Source organism: Hippopotamus amphibius, chromosome 1 (genome assembly GCF_030028045.1).
Source record: "Hippopotamus amphibius kiboko isolate mHipAmp2 chromosome 1, mHipAmp2.hap2, whole genome shotgun sequence".
In the NCBI taxonomy this organism is placed as follows: domain Eukaryota; kingdom Metazoa; phylum Chordata; class Mammalia; order Artiodactyla; family Hippopotamidae; genus Hippopotamus; species Hippopotamus amphibius.
In genome coordinates, this window is record NC_080186.1 from 128,513,064 (window position 1) to 128,538,861 (window position 25,798).

Below are 25,798 nucleotides of genomic sequence, written 5' to 3' on the forward strand. Positions count from 1 at the left end.
ATGTGCAAAATGAAGAAACAATACTTCTCAGGGTTAATTTGAAAATTTAATGAGGTGACCATACACAAAGATTCTAATGCAATTCCTGGCAGACAGATGATCTTCAGCAAGAAGTCTCATTCCTTTCCTAACTCTGCCCCTGAAAATGGATATCTGTCTCGGTGTAGTAAAAAATCTGGTCTTACCCAAAGGGAGGTCTGATCTCTGCTTTCAGTTTCTGGAGATAATCCATGTTGCACCTGATAAAAGTATCTTTGCTATGGGATCTTAGGTGGGGCTGACCACCCTAGAAAGATCAACCACGTAATTTAGGCTGGGGACTTTGGGTAACGCAGTATCAGTCAGCCTAGAGGCTGAGTTCAATTACACAGACAACCAATCAACTCAATCATGCTTATGTAATGACGCCCCAGTGAAAACTGGACACTGAAGCTGAGGTGAGCTTCCCTGGTTGGTAACATGTCCTGATTCCATGACAGGAGTAAGGAATCTTTGTGTTTAGAACTCAAGACTCTGCACTATGTGTCTTTCTTTAGCTGATTTTAACCTGTATCCTTTCCCTGTAATAAACTGTAACCATGAGTTACAATAGCTTTCAGTGAGCTCTTCTAGTGAATTATCAAACCTGAAGGTGGTTTTAGGAACACCTTGAACTTGCAGTTGCTGTCAGAACACCTTGAACTTGCAGTTGAGGGTGGTCTTTTGGAGGATTTGTGCGCCCTCTAAACTCGATAGTTGGCTCTAAACTTTGCCATGTGGCTAATTTCAGGGAGCTAATTTCATTTCTGGGTTTCATGTTTTCAAGTATTAAGACACAATTCAGGGACTTCCCTGGAGGTGCAATGGTTAAGAATCCACCTGCCAATGCAGGGGTCATGGATTTGAGTCCTCATCCAAGAAGATCCCACATGCGCAACTAAGCCCATGCGCCACAATTACTGAGCCCGCGTGCCACAACTACTGAAGCCCATGCACCTAGAGCCTGTGCTCCACAGCAACAGAAGCCACTGCAATGAGAAGCCCGAAGAGTAGCCCCCGCTTGCCACAACTAGAAGAAAGCCCATGTGCAGCAATGAAGACCCAACGCAGCCAATAAATTAATTAATTAATTAACTAAGAAAAAAAAGAGAATTCAATGGGGAAAGAATACTCTCAACAAATGAGGCTGAGACAACTGGAAATCCACATGCAAAATAATGAAGCAGACCCCCTTAATCACATTATATACAAAAATTAACTCAAAATACATCAAAGACCTAAATATAAGAGCTGAAATTATGAAACTCTTAAAAGAAAACATAGGTGAAAATCTTTGTGACCTTGGATTAGACAATGGTTTCTTAGATAAGACATTAAAAGCACAAGCAATGAAAGAAAAAAATAGATAACTGGATTTCATCACACCTGAAAACTTCCGTGCATCAAAGGACACTACCATAGAGTCAAAGGACAATCCCACAGAATGAGAGAAAATATTTACAAATCATGTATCTGATAAGGGTCTAGTATTTACAGTATCTAAAGAACTTCTACAACTCATCATTGAGAAGACAGATAACCCAATTTAAAAATGGGCAAAGGATCTGAATAGACATCTCCCCAAAGGAGATGAACAAATGACCAACAAGTATATAAAAAGATACATTACATCATTAGCCATCAGAAAAATGCATATCAAAATCACGAGATACTACTTCATACCCACTAGAATGACTCTAATATAATAAAAGACAGATGTTACAAGTTGTAGGTGATGATGTGGAAAAATTGGAACCATCATACACTATTGTTGGGAGTGTAAAATAGTGCGGCCTCTTTGGAAGCAGTTCTTCAAAAGGTTAAACATAAGAGTTATCATATGATTCAGCAATTCCACTCCTAGATATATACTCAAGAGAAATGAAAACATACGTCCACACAATAACTTGTACACTAATATCCACTGCAACACTAATGGTAAGAACTGAAAGGGGAAACAATCCAAATGTCTATCAATTGGTGAATGGATAAAGACTGTGGTATATTCATACAAGGAATATTATTTTATAATAAAAAAAGTAGTGTTGACACATATTGTGACTTAGATAAATCTTGAAAACAGTATGCTAAGTGAAATAAGCCAGACACAAAAGGACAAATATTGTCTGATTCCACTTATATGAGGTATCTAGAATAGTCAAACTTTATAGTGACAGAAAGTAGAGCTGTGGTTACCAGAGGCTGGGTGGAGGCAGTAATGGGAAGTAATTGTTTACTGGGTATAGAGTTTCAGTTTGGGACAATGAAAAAGTTTTAAAGATGGATAGTGGTCATTTCTCCACAACAATGTAAATGTACTTAAATTATTGCCACTAAATTGTAACGCCACTTAAAAATGGTTAAAATGGTAAACTAAATACCTGGGTGAAGGCAGATTTCCTTCACATACTTCAACTAAAACTACATATCACAAAAGATTGAAAGCAGAAGTAAATATGAAAATCCAGCTGTTTTCTATTAAGCCAGACAGAAAACTCTGCAAACATTTATATTAATGTGTAATGAGTTTACTATTCTTTAAAAAAACTAACAAACGAAGAAAAATTTCAGTTTTGTCATATGGTAATAAATATCAATAGATACAGCCCATATAAGTAGAGGCTCTCTGGAGAAAAATACACATATTTTTAGACAGGCACAAAAATATCTGGGAAAAAGCAAAAGAAATTAGTATTGCTATGTTGGGGGTGTAGGACAGAGAAATAGTGATAGGGAAGTGATTTGAGTGGGATTTTTTTCATATTTAATCTTAGGCTTTGTTTGAACTTTTTAAACTAAAGTTTCTTTTTCCTCTATTAATTGATATTTAAAAATTGAAGTACAGTTGATTTACAATGTTGTGTCAATTTCTGCTGTACAAAGTGATTCAGTTATACATATATACATTCTTTTTTAATATTCTTTTTCATTATGTTTATCACAGGATACTAAATATAGTTCCCTGTGCTGTACAGTAGGACCTTGTTTATCCAGATTCTTTATCTGCTAACCCCAAACTCCCACTGGATCCTTCCCCCACCCCTCCTCACCCCCGGGAACCACAAGTCTGTTCTCCATGTCTCTGAGTCTGTTTCTGTTTCATAGATATTTGTGTTATATTTTAGATTTCACATATTGATATCATGGTATTTGTCTTTCTCTTTCTTACTTCACTCAGTATGATATAATCTCTGGTTGCAACCATGTTGCTGCAAATGGCATTATTTCATTCTTTTTTATGGCCAAGTAGTATTCTATTGTATATATACACCACATCTTCTTTATCCATTCACCTTCAATGGACATTTGGGTTGTTTCCATGTCTTGGCTATTGTGAATAGTACTGCTATGAACACTGGGGTGCATGTATCTTTTTGAATTATAGTTGTACCTGGATAGAGGCCCAGAAGTGGGATTGCAAATCACACAGTAATTCTATTTTTAGTTTTCTGAGGAACCTCCACATTGTTTTCCACAGTGAATGTACCAACTTTTCATTCCCACCGGCAGTGTAGGAGGTTCCCTTTTCTCTATACCCTCTCCAGCATATGTTATTTTGTAGACTTTTCAATGATGGCCATTCTGACCAGTGTAAAATAGCACCTCAGTGTAGTTTTGATTTGCATTTCTCTAAAAATTAGTAATGTTGAGCATCTTTTCACGTGCCTACTGGCCATCCGTATGTCTTCAAACAAAAGTTATTTTCATGTACTTTATGTATTATTTTTATGAGTTACTAAAAGTGAAAAATGTAAATATGGCATAATTCCATTTGTGTAACAAGAAAATTATATGTAAATCTATATAGCCATATAAATAAACAAAAATAGTCTGAAAGGATATACACTAAAATTTAACACTAGCTATCCATGAAATGATGGGATTGAGGGTGAGCATTTTCTTCTTTACACTTTTTAGAATTCTTCACCTGTGCGGGTGCATGAGTATTTCTGCAACAAGTTTTTAATATTTCTATAAGTCATTTCATGTTAAAGGATGGTTGACACTATACCAGATTAACTGTAAAACAATAAATAAATAAAGCAAGGGCAGCAATAGTAATAAACCAAACTAGAATTTAAAGTAAAAGGGATCATCTGATATCATCAAAGGATATTATTACAAGAAAGCTGTAACAGCCACAGGTCTTTATGCATCAAATAAAATAGTCAAACTATATAAAAGTTAGAACATGTCTCCCCCCCAAATAAACACAGAATTTATTAATCTATTTTATTTGCATCAGGTACTGCCTTCCCACAGCGTACAGAAAAGCCTTGTCTCGGACATATTCGTTATTAACATTGGGAAAGTTAACATTATTAGCACACTAAGCAGAGTTGTATATATAAGAAAGTCTGGAAGGACATATACTAGAACATCAAAAGTGGGTATCTCAAGTATGGTTATTAAGGACTTTCATTTTCAACTGTATAAACTTAAATTTTTTGCAGACATGTATTGGTTTTGTAATTAGGAAAAAACAAAGACATTAGCAATAGAAAATAAAGAAATCTATAAAACCACATTCAAGTTCATCATGTCAAGTAGCCTTATTAAGTAATCAGGAAAAAAAAGAAAGAAAAAGGTGATTTTAATTGTATATTTAATAAGCTTGAATACAGACACCAAACCTTCATCCCACAAAAAACACATTCCTTGACAACCACTGTTGTCAACAGTGGTTACTTCTAGGAAAGAAGGGAAAGAAAGGGAGGGGGTGCAGGCAGGGATGACATGTAAGCAGCTGACGTGGGGGCTTCAATTTTATCCATATTTATTTAAAAGAAATTTGAAACAAGCATTGCAAAATGCCTGCTTTTAGGAGGTGGATGGTAGGTACATGATGGTTCCCTTTATTTTTCTCTAAATTTTAAGCATTTAATTTTAAAAATGTATATTTCATAATGTTAACAGAATGTTATTAAGTGACAAGGACCTTAATATATATTAAATTATATAAATAAAATGAAAGAATATGAAAAGGCTAAACAAAAAGCTACTAGGAATTCCAAATATGTTTAAATAACTCTTGGGTCAAAAAAGAAAATGAAAAACTTTTAATGAAAGAGAGTACAAATAAATAACCAAACAGCAAAAATCATAATGCTTAAAAAAAAAACATAAACCTACAAAAAAGTATGAAAAAATACATTAAAGACAGATTTTGCTTAATAAACAGAAAAAAAGAATTGATAAACATGAGCTTTTTATAAACAAAAGAAATAAAATAAACTACTGTCCAGCAAGTCTCATTTTTAAAAAAGGAAAATAAGCATAAAGAAACAATGAGAAGTGGGGATAACAGAACAGACACAGGAGAGTAAATGATATGCTGCTTTGTCTAGCCTATGATAAATAACATGAAAATTTCTAAGAAAAAAGCATCTTCTAAGAAAGCTTATCAAGAAAGAAGTAGGAAACAGATTATGAATAATGGAAAACATGAAGTTAATAAAGAACAGGCAGAAACAAGTTTTCAAGTGCTTTCTTTCAAATCTATGCTATCTAGGCTTCTCAACTCATTTTATCAAGTCAGTCATTTTATTTGTTTGTTTGTTTGTTTGTTTGTTTTGGCGCACGGGCTTAGCTGCTCCGCAGCATGTGGGATCTTCCTGGAGCAGGGGTTGAACTCATGTCCTCTACATTGGCAGGCGGATTCCCAACCACCGCGCCACCTAGGAAGCCCGAAGTCAGTCATTTTAAAAAGCCAGCATATGCTTGAAATCAAAGTCTAACAAGGAGACAGACACACCAAAGTATCACACAGAGCAGCACCATTCTCTCTGCCAAAAATGCACTCCCCTGACATTTTCACATCTGTCATTCCCTTTAGTCATTCAGGTGTCAGCTCAGATATATCCTACCCAGAAAGGCCTCACCTGATTGGCCACCCTATTAAAATAACTTTTCTGATCCTCTCTGTCCTGTTTTCTATACTCATCTTATTCACAGTATTTATTACAAACTTAAATTATCCAGAATTAAGCTCCATGAGAGTAGGGACTTCGTCTTGTTTGCTGGCATAGTGCCAGAGCCTAGAATTTAACTGCTCGAAAACAGTGCTGAATAACTAAATATGATGTAGAAGTATATTTTCAGAAATCTAGCACCCTATTCAAATAATATACCATAATTAAACAGTAATTTCAACAGATAGCAAAAAGGTGCTTGATTAAATTCAACTCCACTCTTGATATATTAACATACCAAGAATGGAAGAATAGTCAACAAATACTTGGGAGCCTATGATGTACTAGGATCAATTTTAGATGCTGGGAATACAGCAGCTAACAAAACCAAAAACACTCTGCTCTCATGGAGCTTATCACATTCTAGTAGTTCTATCTCAAGACAATAACCAGCACCACACTTGATAATAAAACATCACAGGCATTATAGTGAGGACAAGATGTTTGCTATTACCATTATTAATTGAGATTGTTCTGAAGTTCTAACCAATTCAATGTCAAATAAAACAAAAGATCCACATACTGAAAAAAATTATGGAGTTGCAGATGACACAATTATCTAGAAAATCCAAAAGAATAAATTATAAAATACGTAAGAAAAAGTTTCACATTATGGTATCTGGTTACAAACCAAATACATAAAAACCGGTATTTTTCTCAAAGAGTCATTAAGAAAAAATAAAGAGGGAGGGACACGACACTGAGGGATTTGGTCACAATATTTTCTATGATTTTATAAACTGTGATCATAATCTTTATCTTAGCTACAAATTTATTTTTAAAGACTAAAGAGCCATAAATTTGAAAAAAATCTACCAAGAGAAGATTCCTGCTGTGGGAAAAAAAAATACATGTCTTTGAGATGTGTTACCACACCACGGAAAAAGAAATATGTAAGCTGACAACAAATTCTATTATACCTCTATGTTCCAGTTATGCTGTTCCAAGGTGTGGCGACATTGATCCATAGATTCTATGCCAGTCAGATCCTGAAAGATAAAAACAAAAAGTTATTTAGGGAAAAACCAACAGTACATATTGAATATTTTTACCCCTAATAGAATACTTATGAATACTGCTGGGAAAATACTCTGAAGTGTTGAAGGCAGATATTCAAGTATGGTAAAATGTCACTATTCAGAATTTACTCAAGCAGTTATTGTAGATATTACTCTCACACAGCAACAAAAAAAGAAAATTTCTTGTCTTTTAAAACTTCAAGGCTTTCAATTAAGACTACTTGATTAAAATCAATATTCTCTCAAATTCAAGTTTAAAAAATGAAAGACTTCTTCAACCTCCTCATCCAGCAAAATAGTCTTTAATATTAAACATCTATTCTGTTTATAGTACATACAGATATAAAAAATGCAGGTTTTCTGCAAATGTCATGCCTTTCACTAACTTACATCATTTAACCTATGAGCATTTAACCTAGCTTGCAAAACAAACTGTGTAAAACAAAACTTTTTATTAAAAAGAGTCTGTAATTCAGTTGTTTCCCTCCAATAAGTTCTTTCCCTACTCCCTTCTTATACTGTTCTCAGGTTTTACTTTGTCTATGACCAACTCTTCTCTGGTTCATCTTCTCCCATCCCCTCTAAAGTAGAAATTTCCCTAAGGATGTGTCCTTGGCTTTTGCCTCTTCCTGGCAATCTCATTTAATTAATTTTCAGCCTTCAGTGATCTTTTCTACTCAAATAATTCCTAATTTTTGGACCTGTCACCTCTTCTGAAGTTGAGCAGCATGTTTCCAACAGCCTATTCAACATTTCCCCCTAGATGGGGCACCAGTACGTCAAATGCATCATTTAAAACCACTGTATGTGTTAATGACACCACCACCTTCCAAAATATACAGGCAAATATGACATCTGGAACCTCAGCCTCATCTTTGAGTATTTTATGCCTTGAACTACACACTTCATCAGTAATCAATCTGACTGGTTTTTGTAACTATAATCACATTTCCATTCCCACAGCCAGCACCTTCAATCAAGCTTTTATGACACCTCAAGCAAACTGTCAAAATAATCTCTCTTTCTCTTCCTAAGTCTTTCCCCACCTCCCCTGGTCTCCCCACTCGTGTGTGTGTGTGTGTGTGTGTGTGTGTTTTACTTCTCTGCTCAAAAGTTTTCAGCCAAAATCCTTAGCTTGGCATTCAATTCTTTCTATAATGTGGCCCCAGCCTAGCTTTCTACATTATTTTCTATTTCCCTTTAGGTGTCCAATACTCAACAAATCTAACAGCTTATGTGTACACCTAATGAACAGAATTTCCACAGAGCTAAATCCTAGCGTTCCTTCAAGGTCTGATACAAAAGCCAAACCCATCCATCCTTTCATGCAACACGTCTATTGTTATCGTCCATTTTGCGCATTACCTACTATATAGAGATGAATACAGTATAGCCTCTATCCTCAAGAAATTCCTCTTAATAACGAGCAAGCAACAGGAAAAAAAGAGACTGATCTCAACCTGACAAGACTATGGTAACATGCACTACTGGGTCAGGAGCCTGAGGGTCTTGCTCTGGTTCTGTACCCTGTGATCACTGACCAGGCATGTTTTAATTCTGAATTCTAGCTTCCTTTATGTACAACATGAGGGGTTTAATCTGGACTGAATATCCTTTCCGGAGCTTAAAAGAAAAAACCAAAAACTGAAGTTTGCATTCTTTATGTATGCAATTGCTTGTTTTTTAAAATTACGCAAGTTGTATAGAAACTTTGCTAATATAATTTTATGTTTAAAATACTACAAAATTTTCAATACTGAAATTGGAAAGCTCTGTCACCAACTCTAGCTCTATTAAGAACCACTGGCTTTGACAGCTCTGACAATGTGGATTTTGGTTCCTGACCATTCCGGCCCTCTTGCCATTTGGCTATTGGCTTCTGGCTTGCAACAGGATCCGTTTTAACTGTTGATTTCCTTACAACCCACTGCAGAGAACTGGGATGTCCAGGGTTCCATTTCCTCTCTGTACATTCTTTTTAAGATTTGGACTTTACTTTCACCTTCTCAGGGTATGAATGATCTGTCTTTACCAAAAATGTTTTCTCTCTCTCTTATGCACCTATTATTTTCTATCATCTATTATGACTATTCATGCTCATTCCACTGCCTTATCAGAGGATGCAGGCTCCTTAAGAGCAGTGTCTGTGATTCATCTCTATATAATGCTCCCCAGTACTTAGCACACTATAAGGACTTAAAAGGTTGCAGAAAAATTTGTTCAAGTTAAAAAGACCGTTTAGTACAAGCTTCAATAATCACAGCTATTAAGTGAAATCCTCTAGACATTTTCACCAAAACTCACTGTACATTAATACCCTGGGGTTTTTATTAAACTCCATCTAGTCAGAGCTAGATGCTAAGCTGGCTGTTAAAAATACACATTTGCAAAATCTTCCTGGAGACCAATAAGTCAGGGATGGTGCCAAGGAATCAGTGCGTTTTTAAAAAAAACTCCTCAGTGGATTCTAATGCACAGCCAGGACAATTCTATGTGGGACCAGAGATAATGCATCACTTATTAAACTAACTTTTTTAAAAAGGGGTTATAAACATTGTAGGAGAGAACAATCAGGGTAACTGCACATCTTCAGTATACTGAAATACTTAACCTAATGCAAGCAAAACCCTTTTATTGTAGAAGTAGTGAATCAGGGTAAACTAGAAACCCAACTTGAAAAAGCCTGCTTTTCAGTCACTACTGATGAGTATTAAAAACACGCACTACCAATAAGCTAGGACAGGACTAGTCATTCATACATTAACAAATATTCCCTGATCCAGTACTCTAGATGTCCAGGATACAGACACAGTCCTTGCTCTCATTAGGTCTGTATCCTACTAAAGGGAGACTGAGCAAAACAAACCACACACATAGAGAAAATAAATGAATAAAAATTTAGGTTGGGAGCTTCCTTAGGATTGGGTGCTCAAGGAAGGCCTCCCCAAGGAAATAACACTTCAGCAGAGACCTGATGAAAGATAAGGGTCCAGCCGTGGGAAAATATGTGGGAAGAGTATTCCAGGCAGAAGGACAAATGCAAAAACTCTAAGACAAATGGATATATGACACTATGCATCTGTCAAAACCCACAGAACTTTACAGCAGAGTGAACCTTAATGTATATAAATTTAAAATATAATTTAGAAGGTGAGAGGATCCCAGGATGGAACACATACTGTGACAAAAGAATCTAATGGTATTAAAAATATATGAAACAGGGGCTTCCTAGGTGGTACAGGGGTTGAGAATCCGCCTGTCAATGCAGGGGACACGGGTTGGATCCCTGCTCCAGGAAGATCCCACATGCCGCGGAGCAACTAAGCCCTTGTGCCACAACTACTGAGCCTGCACTTTAGAGCCCGTGAGCCACAACTATTGAGCCCATGTGCTGCAACTACTGAAGCCCATGCACCTAGAGCCCCTGTTCCGCAACAAGAAAAGCCATGGCAATGAGGAGCCCGCACACCACAATGAAGAGTAGCCCCCACTCACCACAACTAAAAAGAAGCCTGCGCACAGCAAAAAAGACCCAACACGGCAAATAAAATAAATAAATAAATAAATAAATAAATAAATAAATAAAAATAAATAAAATACATATATGAAACAACCTCATTGAATAGGGTGGGGGGGAAGGTGTTAAGTATCTCTGGAAATGAGTGAAGTCTGTAAGACTAAAAGCAAAAGGAACTTCACACAAGCACTATGCTCTAGTTGACAGAGGAGGTTCACAGTATGTGTTCATTCTGAAACACTATATCTATATACATATACTGGAATTGAACAATTAGATAGTGGGAGCCAGTTTTCCCATCATTGAAGTGGGAAGTTACAGATAGTCAAGGGGAGAACGCTAAAATGATCCATGTGGATGAGACTTGGAGACATCTGAATCAACTCATTTTTAAGCTTAATATAGACAGATGGTTGCATACAGAACTAGTTAGCTTAGTATACACATGTATGTCCTTGCTCTGTCAGCTGAGAGGTCCTAGAAGCAACAACACACACCCCAGTAGCAAGCACACATAACGCCTGGATTTTGGTTTCTAATACTGTTCTCCAATAAAAAGAACCAGGTTCCTTGGAGAAATGGCTAATTCTAGGACTGGAGCAGAGAATACACAAGATGAGCCCAGAGAATCTTATAGCTCCAGAAAGTAAATAAGTGCTCAAAAAAAACCCACAATGATGGGAGTATATCAAAGTGATACAGGAATCAACTGAAAGAGCTCCCGCTGGCTAACGCTGGTACAATCTGAGCAACAAAATAAAGGAGTAATAGGTTACAATCCAAAGTACAAAATAAACATCCTTGAATCCATATGGACAGAAATACATGACTGAATAAATAAATAAATGGGGGAGAATAGACAAATCTTGTGCAGAAGAATTCCAAATAACTATGTAGATAGATGCTTTCTTTGCCTTCTAGGAGGTGGAACATAACTCTTCACTCCTTAGGTATGGGCTGTGTGCACAGTGACTTCCTTCCAAAGAGTACAGTACGGAAAAAGAGGAAAAAAAGATTAACTTCATAGTGGAGAAACCTGACAAACACTACCTCGGCCAGATGATCAAGGTCAACATCAACAGCGATAAATCCTGTTGATAATATGTACCCTTGATAAAATGTAATGAAAAGGCACTTTACCTCTGTGGTCTTCCTCCCCAAACCCTGAACGCTAGCCTCATCATGAGAAAAACATTACACAAATCCCAACTGAGGGACAATCACCAGTGCTCCTCAAACTGTCAAGGTCATCAAAAACAAGGAAAAGTCTGAGAAACTGTCACAGCCAAGAGGAGCCTAAGAAGATACAGTCACTACATGTAAGGTGGGATCCTGGAACAGAAGAAGGACATTAGGTAAAAACTAAAGAAATCTGAATACAGTGTGGACTTTCTACTAATAATGTAATAATATTGGTTCATTAATTGTGACAAATATATGAAACTAGTATGTAAGATGGTAATAGGGAACACTGAGTGAAGGTATATGGGAAGTCTGCATACCATTTTTGAAAATTTTCTGTAAATCTAAATCTATCCTAAAATTAAGAGTTTATTTAAAAAGTGGAAAAACGAAACTGGGGTGGGAGAGACACATGTTAGACAGAACAAGCTTGACATAAGTCTGAGAAGTAGGCAGGGGAGAGAAGGTTCCTCTAGGACCATGTTTCTCAACCTTGCTTGCACATCAGAAGCATCTGAGGGGAATCTACAGCTAACTAGATACCTCCCCCCCTCCCCACCAAAAGCAATTTAATCAGATTCTCTGAACATGCGGGCTAGGCACAGGTAAATTTTTGCCTAGAAGGGAAGGAGCTTTCAGGTGATTCTAGTATAGAGCCAGGGTTGAGAATCACTAACCTAGAGCCTTAATTCTAAGTTCAGTAGCAGTGTCATGACCATATGTAGATTTTTTAAAATAACTTTTTGTTTGTTTGTTTAATTGGCTGTGGTGGGTCTTTTTTTGCCGTGCGCGGGCTTTCTTTGGTTGCGGTGAGTGGGGGCTACTTGGCATTGTGGTGCGTGGGCTCCTCATTGCCGTGGATTCTCTTGTTGCGGAGCAGGGGCTCTAGGTGCATGGGCTTCAGTAGTTGCAGCACATGGGCTCAATAGTTGTGGCTCACGGGCTCTAAAGTGCAGACTCAGTAGTTGTGGCACATGGGCTTAGTTGCTCCGCGGCATCTGGGATCTTCCTGGAGCAGGGATCGAACCCGTGTCCCCTGCGTTGGCAGGCGGATTCTTAACCACTGCGCCACCTAGGAAGCCCTAGATTTTTTTAAAAGAGTAATTCTGGCTGCTGTGTGAAGAACTGATTGTAGAGGGCACAAAAGAGAGCAAGACACAGGAAGGAAGGAGACTATACAGGAATCCAAGGGAAAGAGAATGCTGGTTTAGCATAGGATGGTAGCAGTGAAAAGGGAAAGAAGAGGATAGACTGAGGTTATATTGTAAAGGTAAACCCAAAAAGATTGGATAATATGTGGAAGTGGAAGAGAAATATTAAGATAAAGGAAAGTGTTCAAAAAAACTAGGAGGAAAAGTGGAAACAGACTGCCAAAGATGAATGCACTCTTATTCATTATACCATGATGCTAAATGCATCGTGTAGGAAAGGATTTCCTGACCTCAAAGCTAGCCAGTAGGATGGCTAGTGATCTATCCAAAAAGTCAAAAGAAAAACATGCTGAACTCATCCGGCACTCACTGTCTGAAAACAGATGTACCCATAACCTAGACATGGATTGGCTATCTGGGTTTTCTCTCAGTTTTGTACTTTTAAAAACCTAGTATAAGTTAGGTTAAGAAAGTTTAAATACTAGAGAAAGATGAGGAAGGGAGAGATTTCCCTGTGGTCACAACCACTATTAATACAATTGGTTTCACATTTTAATATATGTTCCCCACATTCCAAGAGAAGGATTTAGAGTTTTGATTCAATCTCCTTTCCAAACTTAAACAAACAAAACCCAAACATATAGAGGGAACTGATTTAATGGGTTTTGCTTCTCCTTTCTGGGCTGTAAGATCTTGACAAAAATCCTTTTTTTTTTTTTTTTTTGTAAATCTTTGTAGGACTCTTCTGGTGTTTTCTCTCCTGGCTTGGGAACCAAACTTTCCATCCCATTCTTTCCACTAACCAGCCCCACCTTTCACATCACTGCATACAGTCAAGGTTTGGGGAGATTTCTCAATATTCTCTTCCCCGTGAGACTCCTCTCTCCTAGATATGTAGATATTTGAGCATATACGCCTCCATGCATTAGTCTCCATCCCCATTTTAATGATTATATAACATTCCAATTGACTAAAACAATTTACATATAGATGTTACACATGCTTTCTGATTTTCTGCTATTAAAACAGCACTTTGATGAACATTTCTGTTTATAAAGCTTATCTGTATTTAGGATTTTCCTCCTTAGGATCCAGTTAAAATTATGGGCCAAGGAATACATATTTTTTCCCCCGCATTCTCAGTTTTCCCTGAGAGAAATACGCATATTTTTATGTTCTTGAAACATACTGCCAAAATACACTTTAAAAGGACTAGTCCAATTTACACTGAATAGGGCTGGTTTCAATGTGAGTCAAAAGCTAAATATGTCTCAAGCTAATAGTCATTTCGGTGCCAATTAAGTTTTGCAATGCCAGCTTTGTTCAAAAAGAAAGAATATTACAGGTTTGTCTGGAGACACCGCATTAGCTTTGCTATCAATTCTCCCCTCAGCAATAACATGTTTGGCTATAAGCACTTACAGAAGAGAGGTGAAACATGGATGTTGAGGAGTTTAATAACCTCAGTCATTGGTTTTAGGCTCCTCCCAAACGAATTTCTTCAGAACTCAACAGCCTGTAATTCTCTTTCAAAAGAAATTTTCTTTTGAGAAGAGAACCCATTTATCTCTATATCCCCTAGACCCAAGTGTAGTGCCTTAGCACACAGCAGAAAATGTTTAAATGAACATCTTGCCCTCATGCCAATGATCAACTTTAACTTCTTTCTCTCTCTAGTCTTTAAACAGTGTTTTTTTTATTATCACTCATTTATTCCTACTTTGTGTAAGGAACTACATATTTTCCTCAACAATCCCATGAGACAGATATTGCCATCATACCCATTATCAGTTGAGACTACTGAGACTTTTTAAAAAGAATTATGTGGAAGACACCCACACTAATTCAGGTACACAGTAAATGCTCAATAAAGCTTAGCTAAATCTGTAATTTCAGCTAACTAGCTTTGCTCTTCAGAACTCTGGTTTACATTCAGATCTACTGACATCTGAGGTGACCTGAGATGGTATTGGACAAAACAGCTTCAATATGTAGAAAGTTTAACTTTGGATCTCCTCCCTCTAATCTTTCAGGACCAGTGTCTACCACAAATCCCCCATTTGGGCAGGTCCATCCAAGTCTGTCTTACTGAGAAATACCCCTTGTTCCAAGATGATCTCTCCCTTCCTCCTCCTCTCAGAGCTAACTGCTCTTCCATGAATTGCCCTCCCAAGGATTTAGCATAATGCTACATTTTGTTACATCAATTGACACAAGTGTAACTGCACTGATAGCATCAGTAGGAGAAAGGCAGTATTTATCTTTAGGGCAAAAAAATGCCCTGAACCCCAATCAATATCCAACTAGCAAAAAACGTAAAGGAGACTGGAGCAAAGTGTGTGAACTATTTTATATCCTTCTCTTATTCCAACCCTGGTCTAACATCCTCCTCTCCCAAGTAAGATGACAACAGGATGTCAACACTACTTGGCAACCTACATCCGAAATATTGTGATCCCTGATCTCTCTCTTGCTTTAAGTATAACTCAAGGAAGGTATTACAAACAACAGATGTACAGTGTTTTAACCAGATGTCTCATTCAACTATTTGGATAGGGATCGGGTAACTAGAGTTAATCATTCTACAGTAATCACTAGAGCGCCTTCCTAAGAAGTGTTTCTTTCCACACCTCACCTGTTTATTATACTAACAAACACTTTAGGAGGTTGGGGTGAAACCTCAGTTGAAATCTAAGTACTCTCCAAACTCCAGTTGGCTTGCTGGTTCTAGCTGGTTGAAGATGCATATTTTAACTTTTGTTTTCAGTTATTTCCAGAGTGAAACTTGGCAAAAAGCAGAGATCTTCGTTCTCTCCTTCCTGCAACACAGACAGCTTTGCTTTATGCAATAAGCACTATGCCCTCTCTAGTAATAGCTGGAGAAACGGAATTTGAAGTCCTTTCAGGAAGTGAAGTGATCACACAGAGGCTCTAATCTATAACTAAAGCTCTTACACTCAGATCTTTATTATTCACATATTTACTGATTTACCAAATTAAATACCAGTGGCTTCCATTTACTAAGTAATAAAGCCCTCATTTTCACCACTGAGAGACCCAATGATTCAAGAGGTTAGGTACCTTGCATAAGAATATCCTTGTTTAAGAAGAATAAGTGGGGCTTCCTAGGTGGCGCAGTGGTTAAGAATCCACCGGCCAATGCAAGGGACATGAGTTCGAGCCCTGCTCTTGGAAGATTCCACATGCCATGGAGCAACTAAGTCCATGCGCCACAACTATTGAGCCTGCGCTTTAGAGCCCGTGAGCCACAACTATTGGGTCCATTTGCTGCTACTGAAGCCCATGCGCCTAGAGCCCGTGATCCGCAACAAGATAAGCCATGGCAAAGAGGAGCCCATGCACCACAACAAAGAGTAGCCCTCGCTTGCCGCAACTAAAGAAAGCCCACGTGCAGCAAAAAAGACCCAACACAGCCAAAAGTAAGTAAATAAATAAATGTATTAAAAAAAAAAGAATAATGATAAGTGGTGGAGCCAAGACTGAAACCTAGAATAACTACCTACAAAGTCCAGGTTGTTTCCTATGCTATACTGCATCCTATTATTTAATTAATTCATGTTAGAAAACAAGTTTTCAATAAATTCTCAATTTGAAAAATTTCAACAAAAGTTTTGTTCAACTGTGAATAAAACATCTGGAATTTTTCCAACTTTCACATTAAAGATTAAAGATAAATTGAGGACAGTATTTCAACCCCTCATTTTGCATAAAAGGAAACTGAGGCTTAGCAAAGTGAACAAGTTTTCCCAAGTCAGAGCATGAGTGTGGTCCAGAACTGTCCAGTCTTCTTATTTCCGGTCTCTTCTTTCTTCACTGTACCTACTGGTAAGCTAAGTAACAGCTCATAGATGTATATAAAATTTTTCTCCTTTATGCCCAGGGTCAACAATTAATCAGTATAGTTTTGTTCTCTGGACACAGAGTTTGGTGTCAAATAAGACTGCTGTTTATCAAATCCTTTTCTGGAAATTCCCAATACGTCTTTAAAGGTTTTGAAAAGTCCTGCCTTTAGTTAAAAAGGAAAAAAAAATTACCTTCACATAAAGGAAGGTCTTATCTAAACAATTAAGAGTAGGTGGGAAAAGTGGTGGAGCTTTCTTGGAAATTTAGACACCAGAACCTTCAATAATCCTTCATTCTAACTCTACCATTCACCAGCTTGGTGACCTTAGGCATCTTTCTGAGGTTCAGTTTCTTTATTGGTAAAATGTAAATAAAAATACTCATTAGCCCACTGGGTTGTAAAGATTAAGTGTACGACGTTCAATTTATGTATTTATTTATTTTTAAAAATTATGTATTTATTTACTGGCTGCGTGGGTCTTCACTGCTTGCACACAGGCTTTCTCTAGTTCCAGAGAGCCGGGGTGGGGGGGGGGGGTGCTATTCTTTGCTGTGGTGGGCAGGCTTCTCATTGCAGTGGCTTCTCTTGTTGCAGAGTACAGGCTCTAGGCTTCAGTAGTTGTGGCACATGGGCTCAGCAGTTGCGGCACACGGGCTTGCTGCTCCACCGCATGTGGGATCTTCCTGGCTCAGGGATCAGACCTGTATTCCCTGCACTGGCAAGCAGATTCTTAACCACTGCGCCACCAGGGAAGCCCTACAATGCTCAATTTAGCTACTATTTTTAAGAAACATGAAGGAAACATTAAAAATGAGAATGTTATAATGAAACTACCTAGTTCATGTGGATAAGAAAGACATTTGTATATCAACTGAAATGACCATGTGGATTTTTTCCCTTCACTCTTTAATGGGAAGTATCACACAGAGTTTCATATGTTGAAGCATTCTTGGCATTCCAGAGACAAATCCCACTTGGTCATGGTGTATAATCCTTTTAATATGCTGCTGAATTCAGTGTGCTAGTAATTTGGTTGAGGATTCTTGCATTAATGTTCATAAGGGATACTGATCTGTAGTTTTCTAGTGGTATCTGGGTATCAGGGTAATGCTGCCCTCAAAGAGTGAGTCAGAAAGTATTCCCTCCTTTTCAATGTTTTTAAAAAGTTGGAGAAGGACTGCAATTAGTCCTTCTTTTTTTTTTTCTTTTTTCGGCCCCACTGGGTCTTCACTGCTGTGAACAGGCTTTCTCTAGTTGTGGCAAGCAGGGGCTACTCTTGGTTGTGGTGCGCAGGCTTCCCATTGTGGTGGCTCCTCTTGCTGTGGAGCATGGGCGCTAGCAACGTGGGCTTCAGTAGTTGCTGTACGTGGGCCCAGAGTGTGCAAGCTTCAGTAGTTGTGGTGTGAGGCTTCAGTAGTTGTGGCTCATGGGCTCTAGAGCACAGGCTCAGTAGTTATGGAGCACAGGCTTAGTTGCTCTGCGGCATGTGGGAACTTTCCGGACCAGGGATCAAACCTGTTCCCCTGCACTGGCAGGTGGATTCTTAACCACTGTGTCACTAGGGAAGTCCCACAATTAGTTCTTTAAATGTTTCGGAGAAGTCACCAGTGAAGCCATCAGGTCCAATGCTTTTCTTTGTTAGGAGATTTTTGATTATGGATTCAATCTCCTTACTAGTTATGGACTATTCAGATTTTCTTTTTCTTTGGTAGGTTTTGTATTTCTAGGAATTTGTCTATCTCATCTACGTTATCTAATTTGTTGGCATACAATTGTTCACAGTACTCTCTTCTAATCATTTTTTACTTCTGTAAATTTGGTAATAACGTCTCCATTTTCATTTCTGATTTTAATAATTTGTTTTTTTTTTTAATTTTATTATTTATTTTTGGCTGTGTTGGGTCTTTGTTGCTGCATGTAGGCTTTCTCTAGTTGCAGTGAGTGGGGACTACTCTTCATTGCAGTGCGTAGGCTTCTCATTGCAGTGGCTTCTCTTGTTGCGGAGCATGGGCTCTAGGTGTCTGGGCTTCAGTAGTTGTGGCATATGGGCTCAGCAGTTGTGGCTCATGGACTCTAGGGCACAGGCTCAGTAGTTGTGGTGCACGGGCTTAGTTGCTCCATCACATGTGTAATCTTCCCCAGCCAGGGCTCAAACCCATGTCCCCTGCACTGGCAGGCAGATTCTTAACCACTGTGCCATCAGGGAAGTCTCCCATTGGTTATTTAAGAGTGTGTTGCTTACATAAGTTTGTGAATCTTCCAGTTTTACTTCTGTTATTAATTTCTACGTTAATCTCACTGTGGTTTGAGAAGCTACTTTGTACGATCGCTATCTATTAAAATCAATTGACACAACTTCTTATATGTAGAAAACCCTAAAGACCACCCCCCCATCCCTGCTATAACTAATAAATTAATTCAACAAAGTAGCAGGATACAAAGTCAACACACAAGTTTCAGTTGCATTTCTTTACACTAACAATGAACACTTAAAAATGAAAGTAAGAAAACAATTCCATTTATAATAGCATCAAAAAGAATAAAATACTGGGAATTAACTGAGGTGAGAGACTTATGCAATGAAAACTACAAAACAGTGCTGGAAGAGATTAATGAAGCCCTACATAAATGGAAAGACACCCAATGATCATGGATTGGAAGACAATACTGTTAAAAGGTCAGTACTACCCAAAGTGAGCTATAGATTCAGAGCACTCCCTATTAAAATCTCAACGCCTCTTTTTTTCCCCCAGAAATAGAAAAACCAACCCTAAAACTCATATGGAATCTCAAGGGACAATCTTGAAAAAGAAGAACAAAGCTAGAGGACTCACACCTCCTGATTTCAAAACTTACTATAAAGTTACAGTAATCAAAATAGTATGGTACTGACACAAAGACAGACATATAGGCCAATGGAATAGAATACTGAGTCCAGAAATAAACCCTTGCATATATGGTATAATGATTTTTGACAAAGATGGTCTGAACCATTCAAGAGGTAAAGACCAGTCTTACCAACAAATGGTGCTGGAAAACTGGACACCCACATGCAAAAGAATGTAACTGGATCCTTACTGTGAAATATATTTGTTTCTGCCCCCAGTTCCTGACACAGAGCTCCTAAAACCCCTGCAAATAGGGGTGCCAGGAGACTCTCTTGTTCTAACATTTAGTTTTTGACCACAGTACCTGACTCAGAGCTCCCCAAACCCTTATAATTTCCTACATGATAAGAGCACTAGGAGCATCTTTTGTTCTAATATTTGTTCTTTGATCCTGGTTCCTGACAGAGATCCTAAATCCCTTGGAATTTCCTGGATGATATCATTGTATTTTGTTCTAATGAGGTGACTCCTGGTGGGCTCCACCTTCCAATCTCCAGGGAGGGGAGAGGGTCTGGGAAATAAGAGTTAAAATCAATCATGCCTAGGCGATAAACCCTCCAAAAATATCCCAACAATATGAGATTCAGACAGCTTTTGAGTTGGTGAAGCCATCTACATGCCAGGAGGATGGTATACCCCAACTCCACTGGGATAGAAGCTCCCCTGCACTTGGGGCCCTTCTGGACTTTGCCCTTTGTATCGCTTTATCTGGCTGTTTTTCTGTATCCTTTATCATATCCTTTGTAATAAACCAGTAAACAAGTGTTTCCTTGAGTTCTGTGAACCATTCTAGCAAATTATCAAACCCAAGGAGGGGGTCATGTGAACCCCAATTTATAGCTGGTCAGTCAGAAGTTCAGGTGACACTGGGACTTGTGATGGCATCTGAATTGGGTGGGGGCGGTCCTGTGGGACTGAACTCTTAACTTGTGGGATCTGATGCTAACTTGAAGAAGACAGTGTCAGAATTGAACTGAATTGAATCTAGAATTGCTTGATGCATGAAAATCCCACACATCTGCTGAGAGTAAAGGAGAAACACAGGAGGAGTGTGTTTTTTCTACTCATTTACCTAACACCATATACAAAAATTAACTTAAAATGGATCCATGACCCAAACCTAAAACCTAAAACTATAAAACTCTTAGGAGAAAACAAGTTGAAAACTTTCTGACATTGGATTTGGCAATGATTTCTTGAATGTGACACCAAAGGCACAGGCAACAAAAGTAGAGAGACAAACTAGACCATGCAAACTTTAAAAATTTGTACAACAGATGACACTACCCAGAGTAAGAAGACAAAACCACAGAATGGGAAAATATATTTGCAAATTGTATATCTGATAAGGGATGAACATCCAGAATATAGAGAACTCTTAACACAACAAAAAAAATAAACAACTCGATTGGGCAAAGGACTTGATATTTCTCCAACGAAGATATACAAATAATCAATAAACACACAAAAAGATGTTCAACATCACTAATCATTAGGGAAATGCAAATCAAAACTATAAGCTACCACTTAACATCTGTTAGGACAGCTGCTATTAAAAAAACAGGAAATGAAAAGTACTGACCAGGATGTGGAGACACTGGAACCCTTACGCACCACTGGTGGGAATGTAAAATAGTACGACGACTACAGAAAACAGTGTGGAGTTCATCCATAAATCCAAAATAGAACTACTATATGACACAATTCTACTTCTGCATATATACTCAAAATAAATGCAGTCTTGAAGAGATACCTGTACACCCATGTTCACGGCGGCATTATCCACAGTAGCTAAGACGGGAAACAATCCAGTGTCCATCAACAGATGAGTGGAATAAGCAAAATGTGATATATACATACAATGGAATATTACTCAGCCTTCAAAAAGAAGAAAATCCTGCAATATTCTACAACACGGAGGAACTTTCAGAACCTATGCTAAGAAAAACAAGCCAGTCACAAAAAGAAAATACTGTATGATTCCACCTGTATGAAGTATTTAGAGTACTCAAAATCATAGAGAGAGACAGGAGAACGGTGGCTGCCAGGGGCTGCAGGAGGGGGAAATTGGGATTTACTGTCTAATGGGTATAGTTTCAGTTTTACAAGATGAAAAGAGGTATGGAGATGAATGATAATGATGGCTGCACAACATCACAAATATATGTTATCACTAAATTGACTTAAAATGGTTAAGATGGTAAATTTTGTGTGTATTTTGCCCATTTTAAAAACTGAGGGAAAAGACATTTGTAATGTATTGTGAGATGAACTTTAACTTAATTAAAAGGTTCTAAAGTACTACAATCAGATTACCTTGTTTTCTGGGAATCAATCACCTTTCATTAAATTCCTATTTCAATAACTATTGTTTCATTTAACATACTTAATTCCACTAAAAAAACAAACAAAAACCACTTTGGCCTTATTCAACCTTTCCTAACATGACTCAGCTACTCTGAATCAAGTGGAAAAGTTGTTTAGAAAGACATAAGGTCTTCTTTACCAGAAACATTACAAAGGCACCAAACTTTACTAGTCTTCCAAAAAGTCATCTGAGAATCTGGCCTTCCTTGTTCCCTCCCCACCCTCAAGGCCAATAATATCTGCCACTGTATACATTTCAAAATAGCATGAAATCACATTTCTAAAACTTGACATGCATACATACATATATATACATGTATCTATATATGTATACTCTAATGTCAAGTGAGAAGATGTTAATAATTTACTTTTAAACTTAATTAACTTTCAACCTCAAATCTTGACATTATAAAATGCTCCATGACTTAGGTTCAATTGTTTATTAAGCATCTATGAGCCAAGCACTATAGTATGTGCTTTCTTATCCACTCTTACAACAATCCAGTAAAGTTAAAAATATTAGAATCATTTTGCAGATATGGAAACTGAGGCCTAGAGGGATTAATTAACTGTCAAGATTTTAAATGGAGCAATTCCTAATATGGAGCTCTGTCCCCTATATCATGCTGCAAAGATGAGAATGTGGCTAACTGGAATTTTTGTTTTTCCCTTCCTCCTAAAAATGGGATACTTAAAGCTGCTGGAATTGCTTTAACAAAGAGAGAGAAACAAACATCAAGAACAACAACAACTACAACAAAACCCCTCTGGTTAAGTGAGATTTCTGGTGAGTTATTAAATTCACTCAACAAATATTAATTAAGCATCAAGCAGCAAGTACCACAAATAAATCACAGTCCTCACCCCCAATAATTTTGTGCAGTAAAAAGATATGTAAATAACTATGACAATGACCACACACCAATAGTACACAAATCCAGGTCTTCCAGGGGACTTGGGATGATATCAGTTCTGAGCTGAAAACTAGCAGGAGGTGTTTCAAGGCAACAGGAGCATGCATGGAGGTACAGAGGCATGAGAAAAAATGTCATGTTAAGGAAACCAAAAAATATCACTGGAATAGAAATGAAAAGGTTAGAATTATGGAGGTTGGACAGCAAAATATGGGTCAGATCATGAGATGCGAAGAAAAATTTCATGCTGCTTTAATCAATGCAAAACAAATGCAAAATCTTAGAGAGTGACACAATCAAATCTTTGCTAGACAGATTATTCTGGAAAAAGTAAGAAGGCTGAATTGAAGAGGAGATAGACTTGGAATTAGGGGCACTAGTTCATGTAGTTATTGAAATAGTCCAAAGGGGAAATGAAGTGTAAACTAGGATAGAGGCAATACAGATAGTTAATTGAGAGTAGCAGATTTTTGTTGGTTTGACATATTTAACTCCAACAGTAATTTATAAACCTTAATACACATATACAAGCTTATATGCTGAAAAAAAAATTCCCCAGTTACTCAGCATGAAAACATTTTCTCTTCTAAATTTATTCCAGGAAACTGAAAACATTTTCAAAAACTTCCTTGGTGGGAAAATCCAAAGCCAACAGGAACGTCAGTGCTCACAGTGATTTTGTTATTTATCATTTCTGGCACTCGCACAAAATGATAGTTTAAAAACACACGTACACAACTGGAAGCATTTAACATCAAATCTTCAATTTGATTACTTTACTATTTTTTGCTATTCATTTTAAGGAAAAATGTAATATGGAGAAATGACCACTGAGATTTCCTAAATATATCAAATGACCCTCAACTGGCTCAAAAGAAAATTGACAACATTAATCTTTATCAATATCCACCTCAAAGATCTGTTTCTAAAAGAATATCTGCAGTACTGATACTCCTCCACTCAGTTATTTGAATTGATACTACTCTGCCAATTACACAAATGTTATTCCTTAAAAGACTTAGAGGAGTGCATAAAACACTGATGCCCAGCCCATTCTGAAGAAATAATCCCAAACTTGAACCAACCTTATCACAAATGCCTGTAATTGTTACATAAAAATGTAACAAACAAACCAAAGGCCAGCAAACACTACAGAATCAGTTTGTCAAAAAGCTTCCAAGATGACAATAACTGTGTTCTTGAATAAGAAGATTCAACAACATAAAGATGTCAATTGGGGTTTCCCTGGTGGTGCAGTGGTTAAGAATCCACCTGCCAATGCAGGGGACACCGGTTTGATCCCTGCTCTGGGAAGATCCCACATGCCATGGAGCAACTAAGTGTGTGAGCCACAGCTACTAAGCCTGCGTTCTAGAGCCCGTGAGCCACAACTACTGAAGTGAGCCACAACTACTGAAGCCCGAGCACCTAGAGCACGTGCTCTGCAACAAGAGACACCACCGCAATGAGAAGCCCGTGCACCACAATGAAGAGGAGCCCCCGCTCACAACTAGAGAAAGCCTGCGCACAGCAACAAAGACCCAACACAGCCAATAAATACATGAATAAATTTATAAAACAAACAAAAAACAAAATATACAAACATCTTATACAACTTAATAAAGAGAAATGTAAGAGAACATGTGTACAACTGAATATTCTCCAAAACTGCCCTTGTTTTGAAAGAGCCCTACTACTTATCAGGTACTTTACTTGCATTGTCTCATATAACCCCTTTAAGAACCCAAGACACCCTTTCATGATAAGAACTTAACTGGGAATAGAAGGGAACTTCCCCACCCTGACCTAAGAAACACTCACAGCTAACATAATAATGGTCATATACTGAATGATTTCCTCTTAAGATCAGGAAAAAGACAATGAAATACTACTCAGCTATAAAAAAGGGTGAAATGTTGCCATTTGCAGCAACGTGGATAGACTTGGAGGATATTATGCTAAGTTAATATCCTCCAAGTTAATAAATCAGAGAAAACCAAATACTATATATCATTTATATGTAGAATCTAAAAAATACTACAAATTAGTGAATACAGCAAAAAAGAAGCAGACTCACAGATATGGACAACAAACTAGAGTTTACCCGTGGGGAGAAGGAAGGGGGAAGGAGTGATATAAGGACAGGGGATCGAGAGGTACAAACAACTATGTGTAAAAAAAGCTACAAGGGAATATAGCCAATATTTTATAATAACTATAAATAGAGCATAACCTTTAAAACTCGCAAATCACTATATTGTATACCTGTAGCTTATATAATATTGTACACCACCTATACTTCAGTAAAAAAAAAAAAAAGATGTAGTACACAAGCACACACACACGAATATTACTCAGCCATAAAAAAGAATGAAATATTGCCATCTGCACCAACATGGATGGACTTAGAAAATATCATACTAAGTGAGACAGAGAAAGACAAATATTATATGATATCACTTACATATGGAATCTAAAAAATTATACAAATGAATATATATACAAAACAGAAAGAGATTCAGATACAGAAAACAAACATGGTCACCAAAGCGGAAAGGAAAAAGGAGGAGGGATAAATTAGTAGTATGAGATTAAAAGATACAAACTACCATATATAAGATAGATAAGCAATAAGGATTTACGGTGTAACACAGGGAACCATATTCAGTACCTTGTAATAACCTATAATAGAAAAATATCTGAAAAAATATATAACTGAATCATTTTGCTGTACACTGAAACACAACATTGTAAATTAACTACAATTCAATTTTTTAAAAATGGGCAAAGGATTTGAATTTGTATCTCCAAAAGAAGGTACAAGAATGGCCAATAAGCATATGAAAAGATGCTCAACATCTTTTCAGTCTTTAGGGAAATGCAAATCAAAACGAGATAATATCTC

At 37.4% G+C, this 25,798-nt stretch overlaps 1 protein-coding gene across 3 annotated transcripts in view; it reads right to left on the reverse strand.

Moving 5' to 3' along the window:
- Window positions 1-25,798, reverse strand: part of FAF2 (Fas associated factor family member 2) — a 47,540-nt gene that overhangs the window by 16,591 nt on the left and 5,151 nt on the right. For all 3 annotated transcript variants that reach the window (XM_057728509.1, XM_057728500.1, XM_057728516.1), the window contains one exon: window positions 6,911-6,979. In XM_057728509.1, the coding sequence (XP_057584492.1) occupies window positions 6,911-6,979 (69 nt within the window). The remainder of the gene's footprint in view (window positions 1-6,910; window positions 6,980-25,798) is intronic.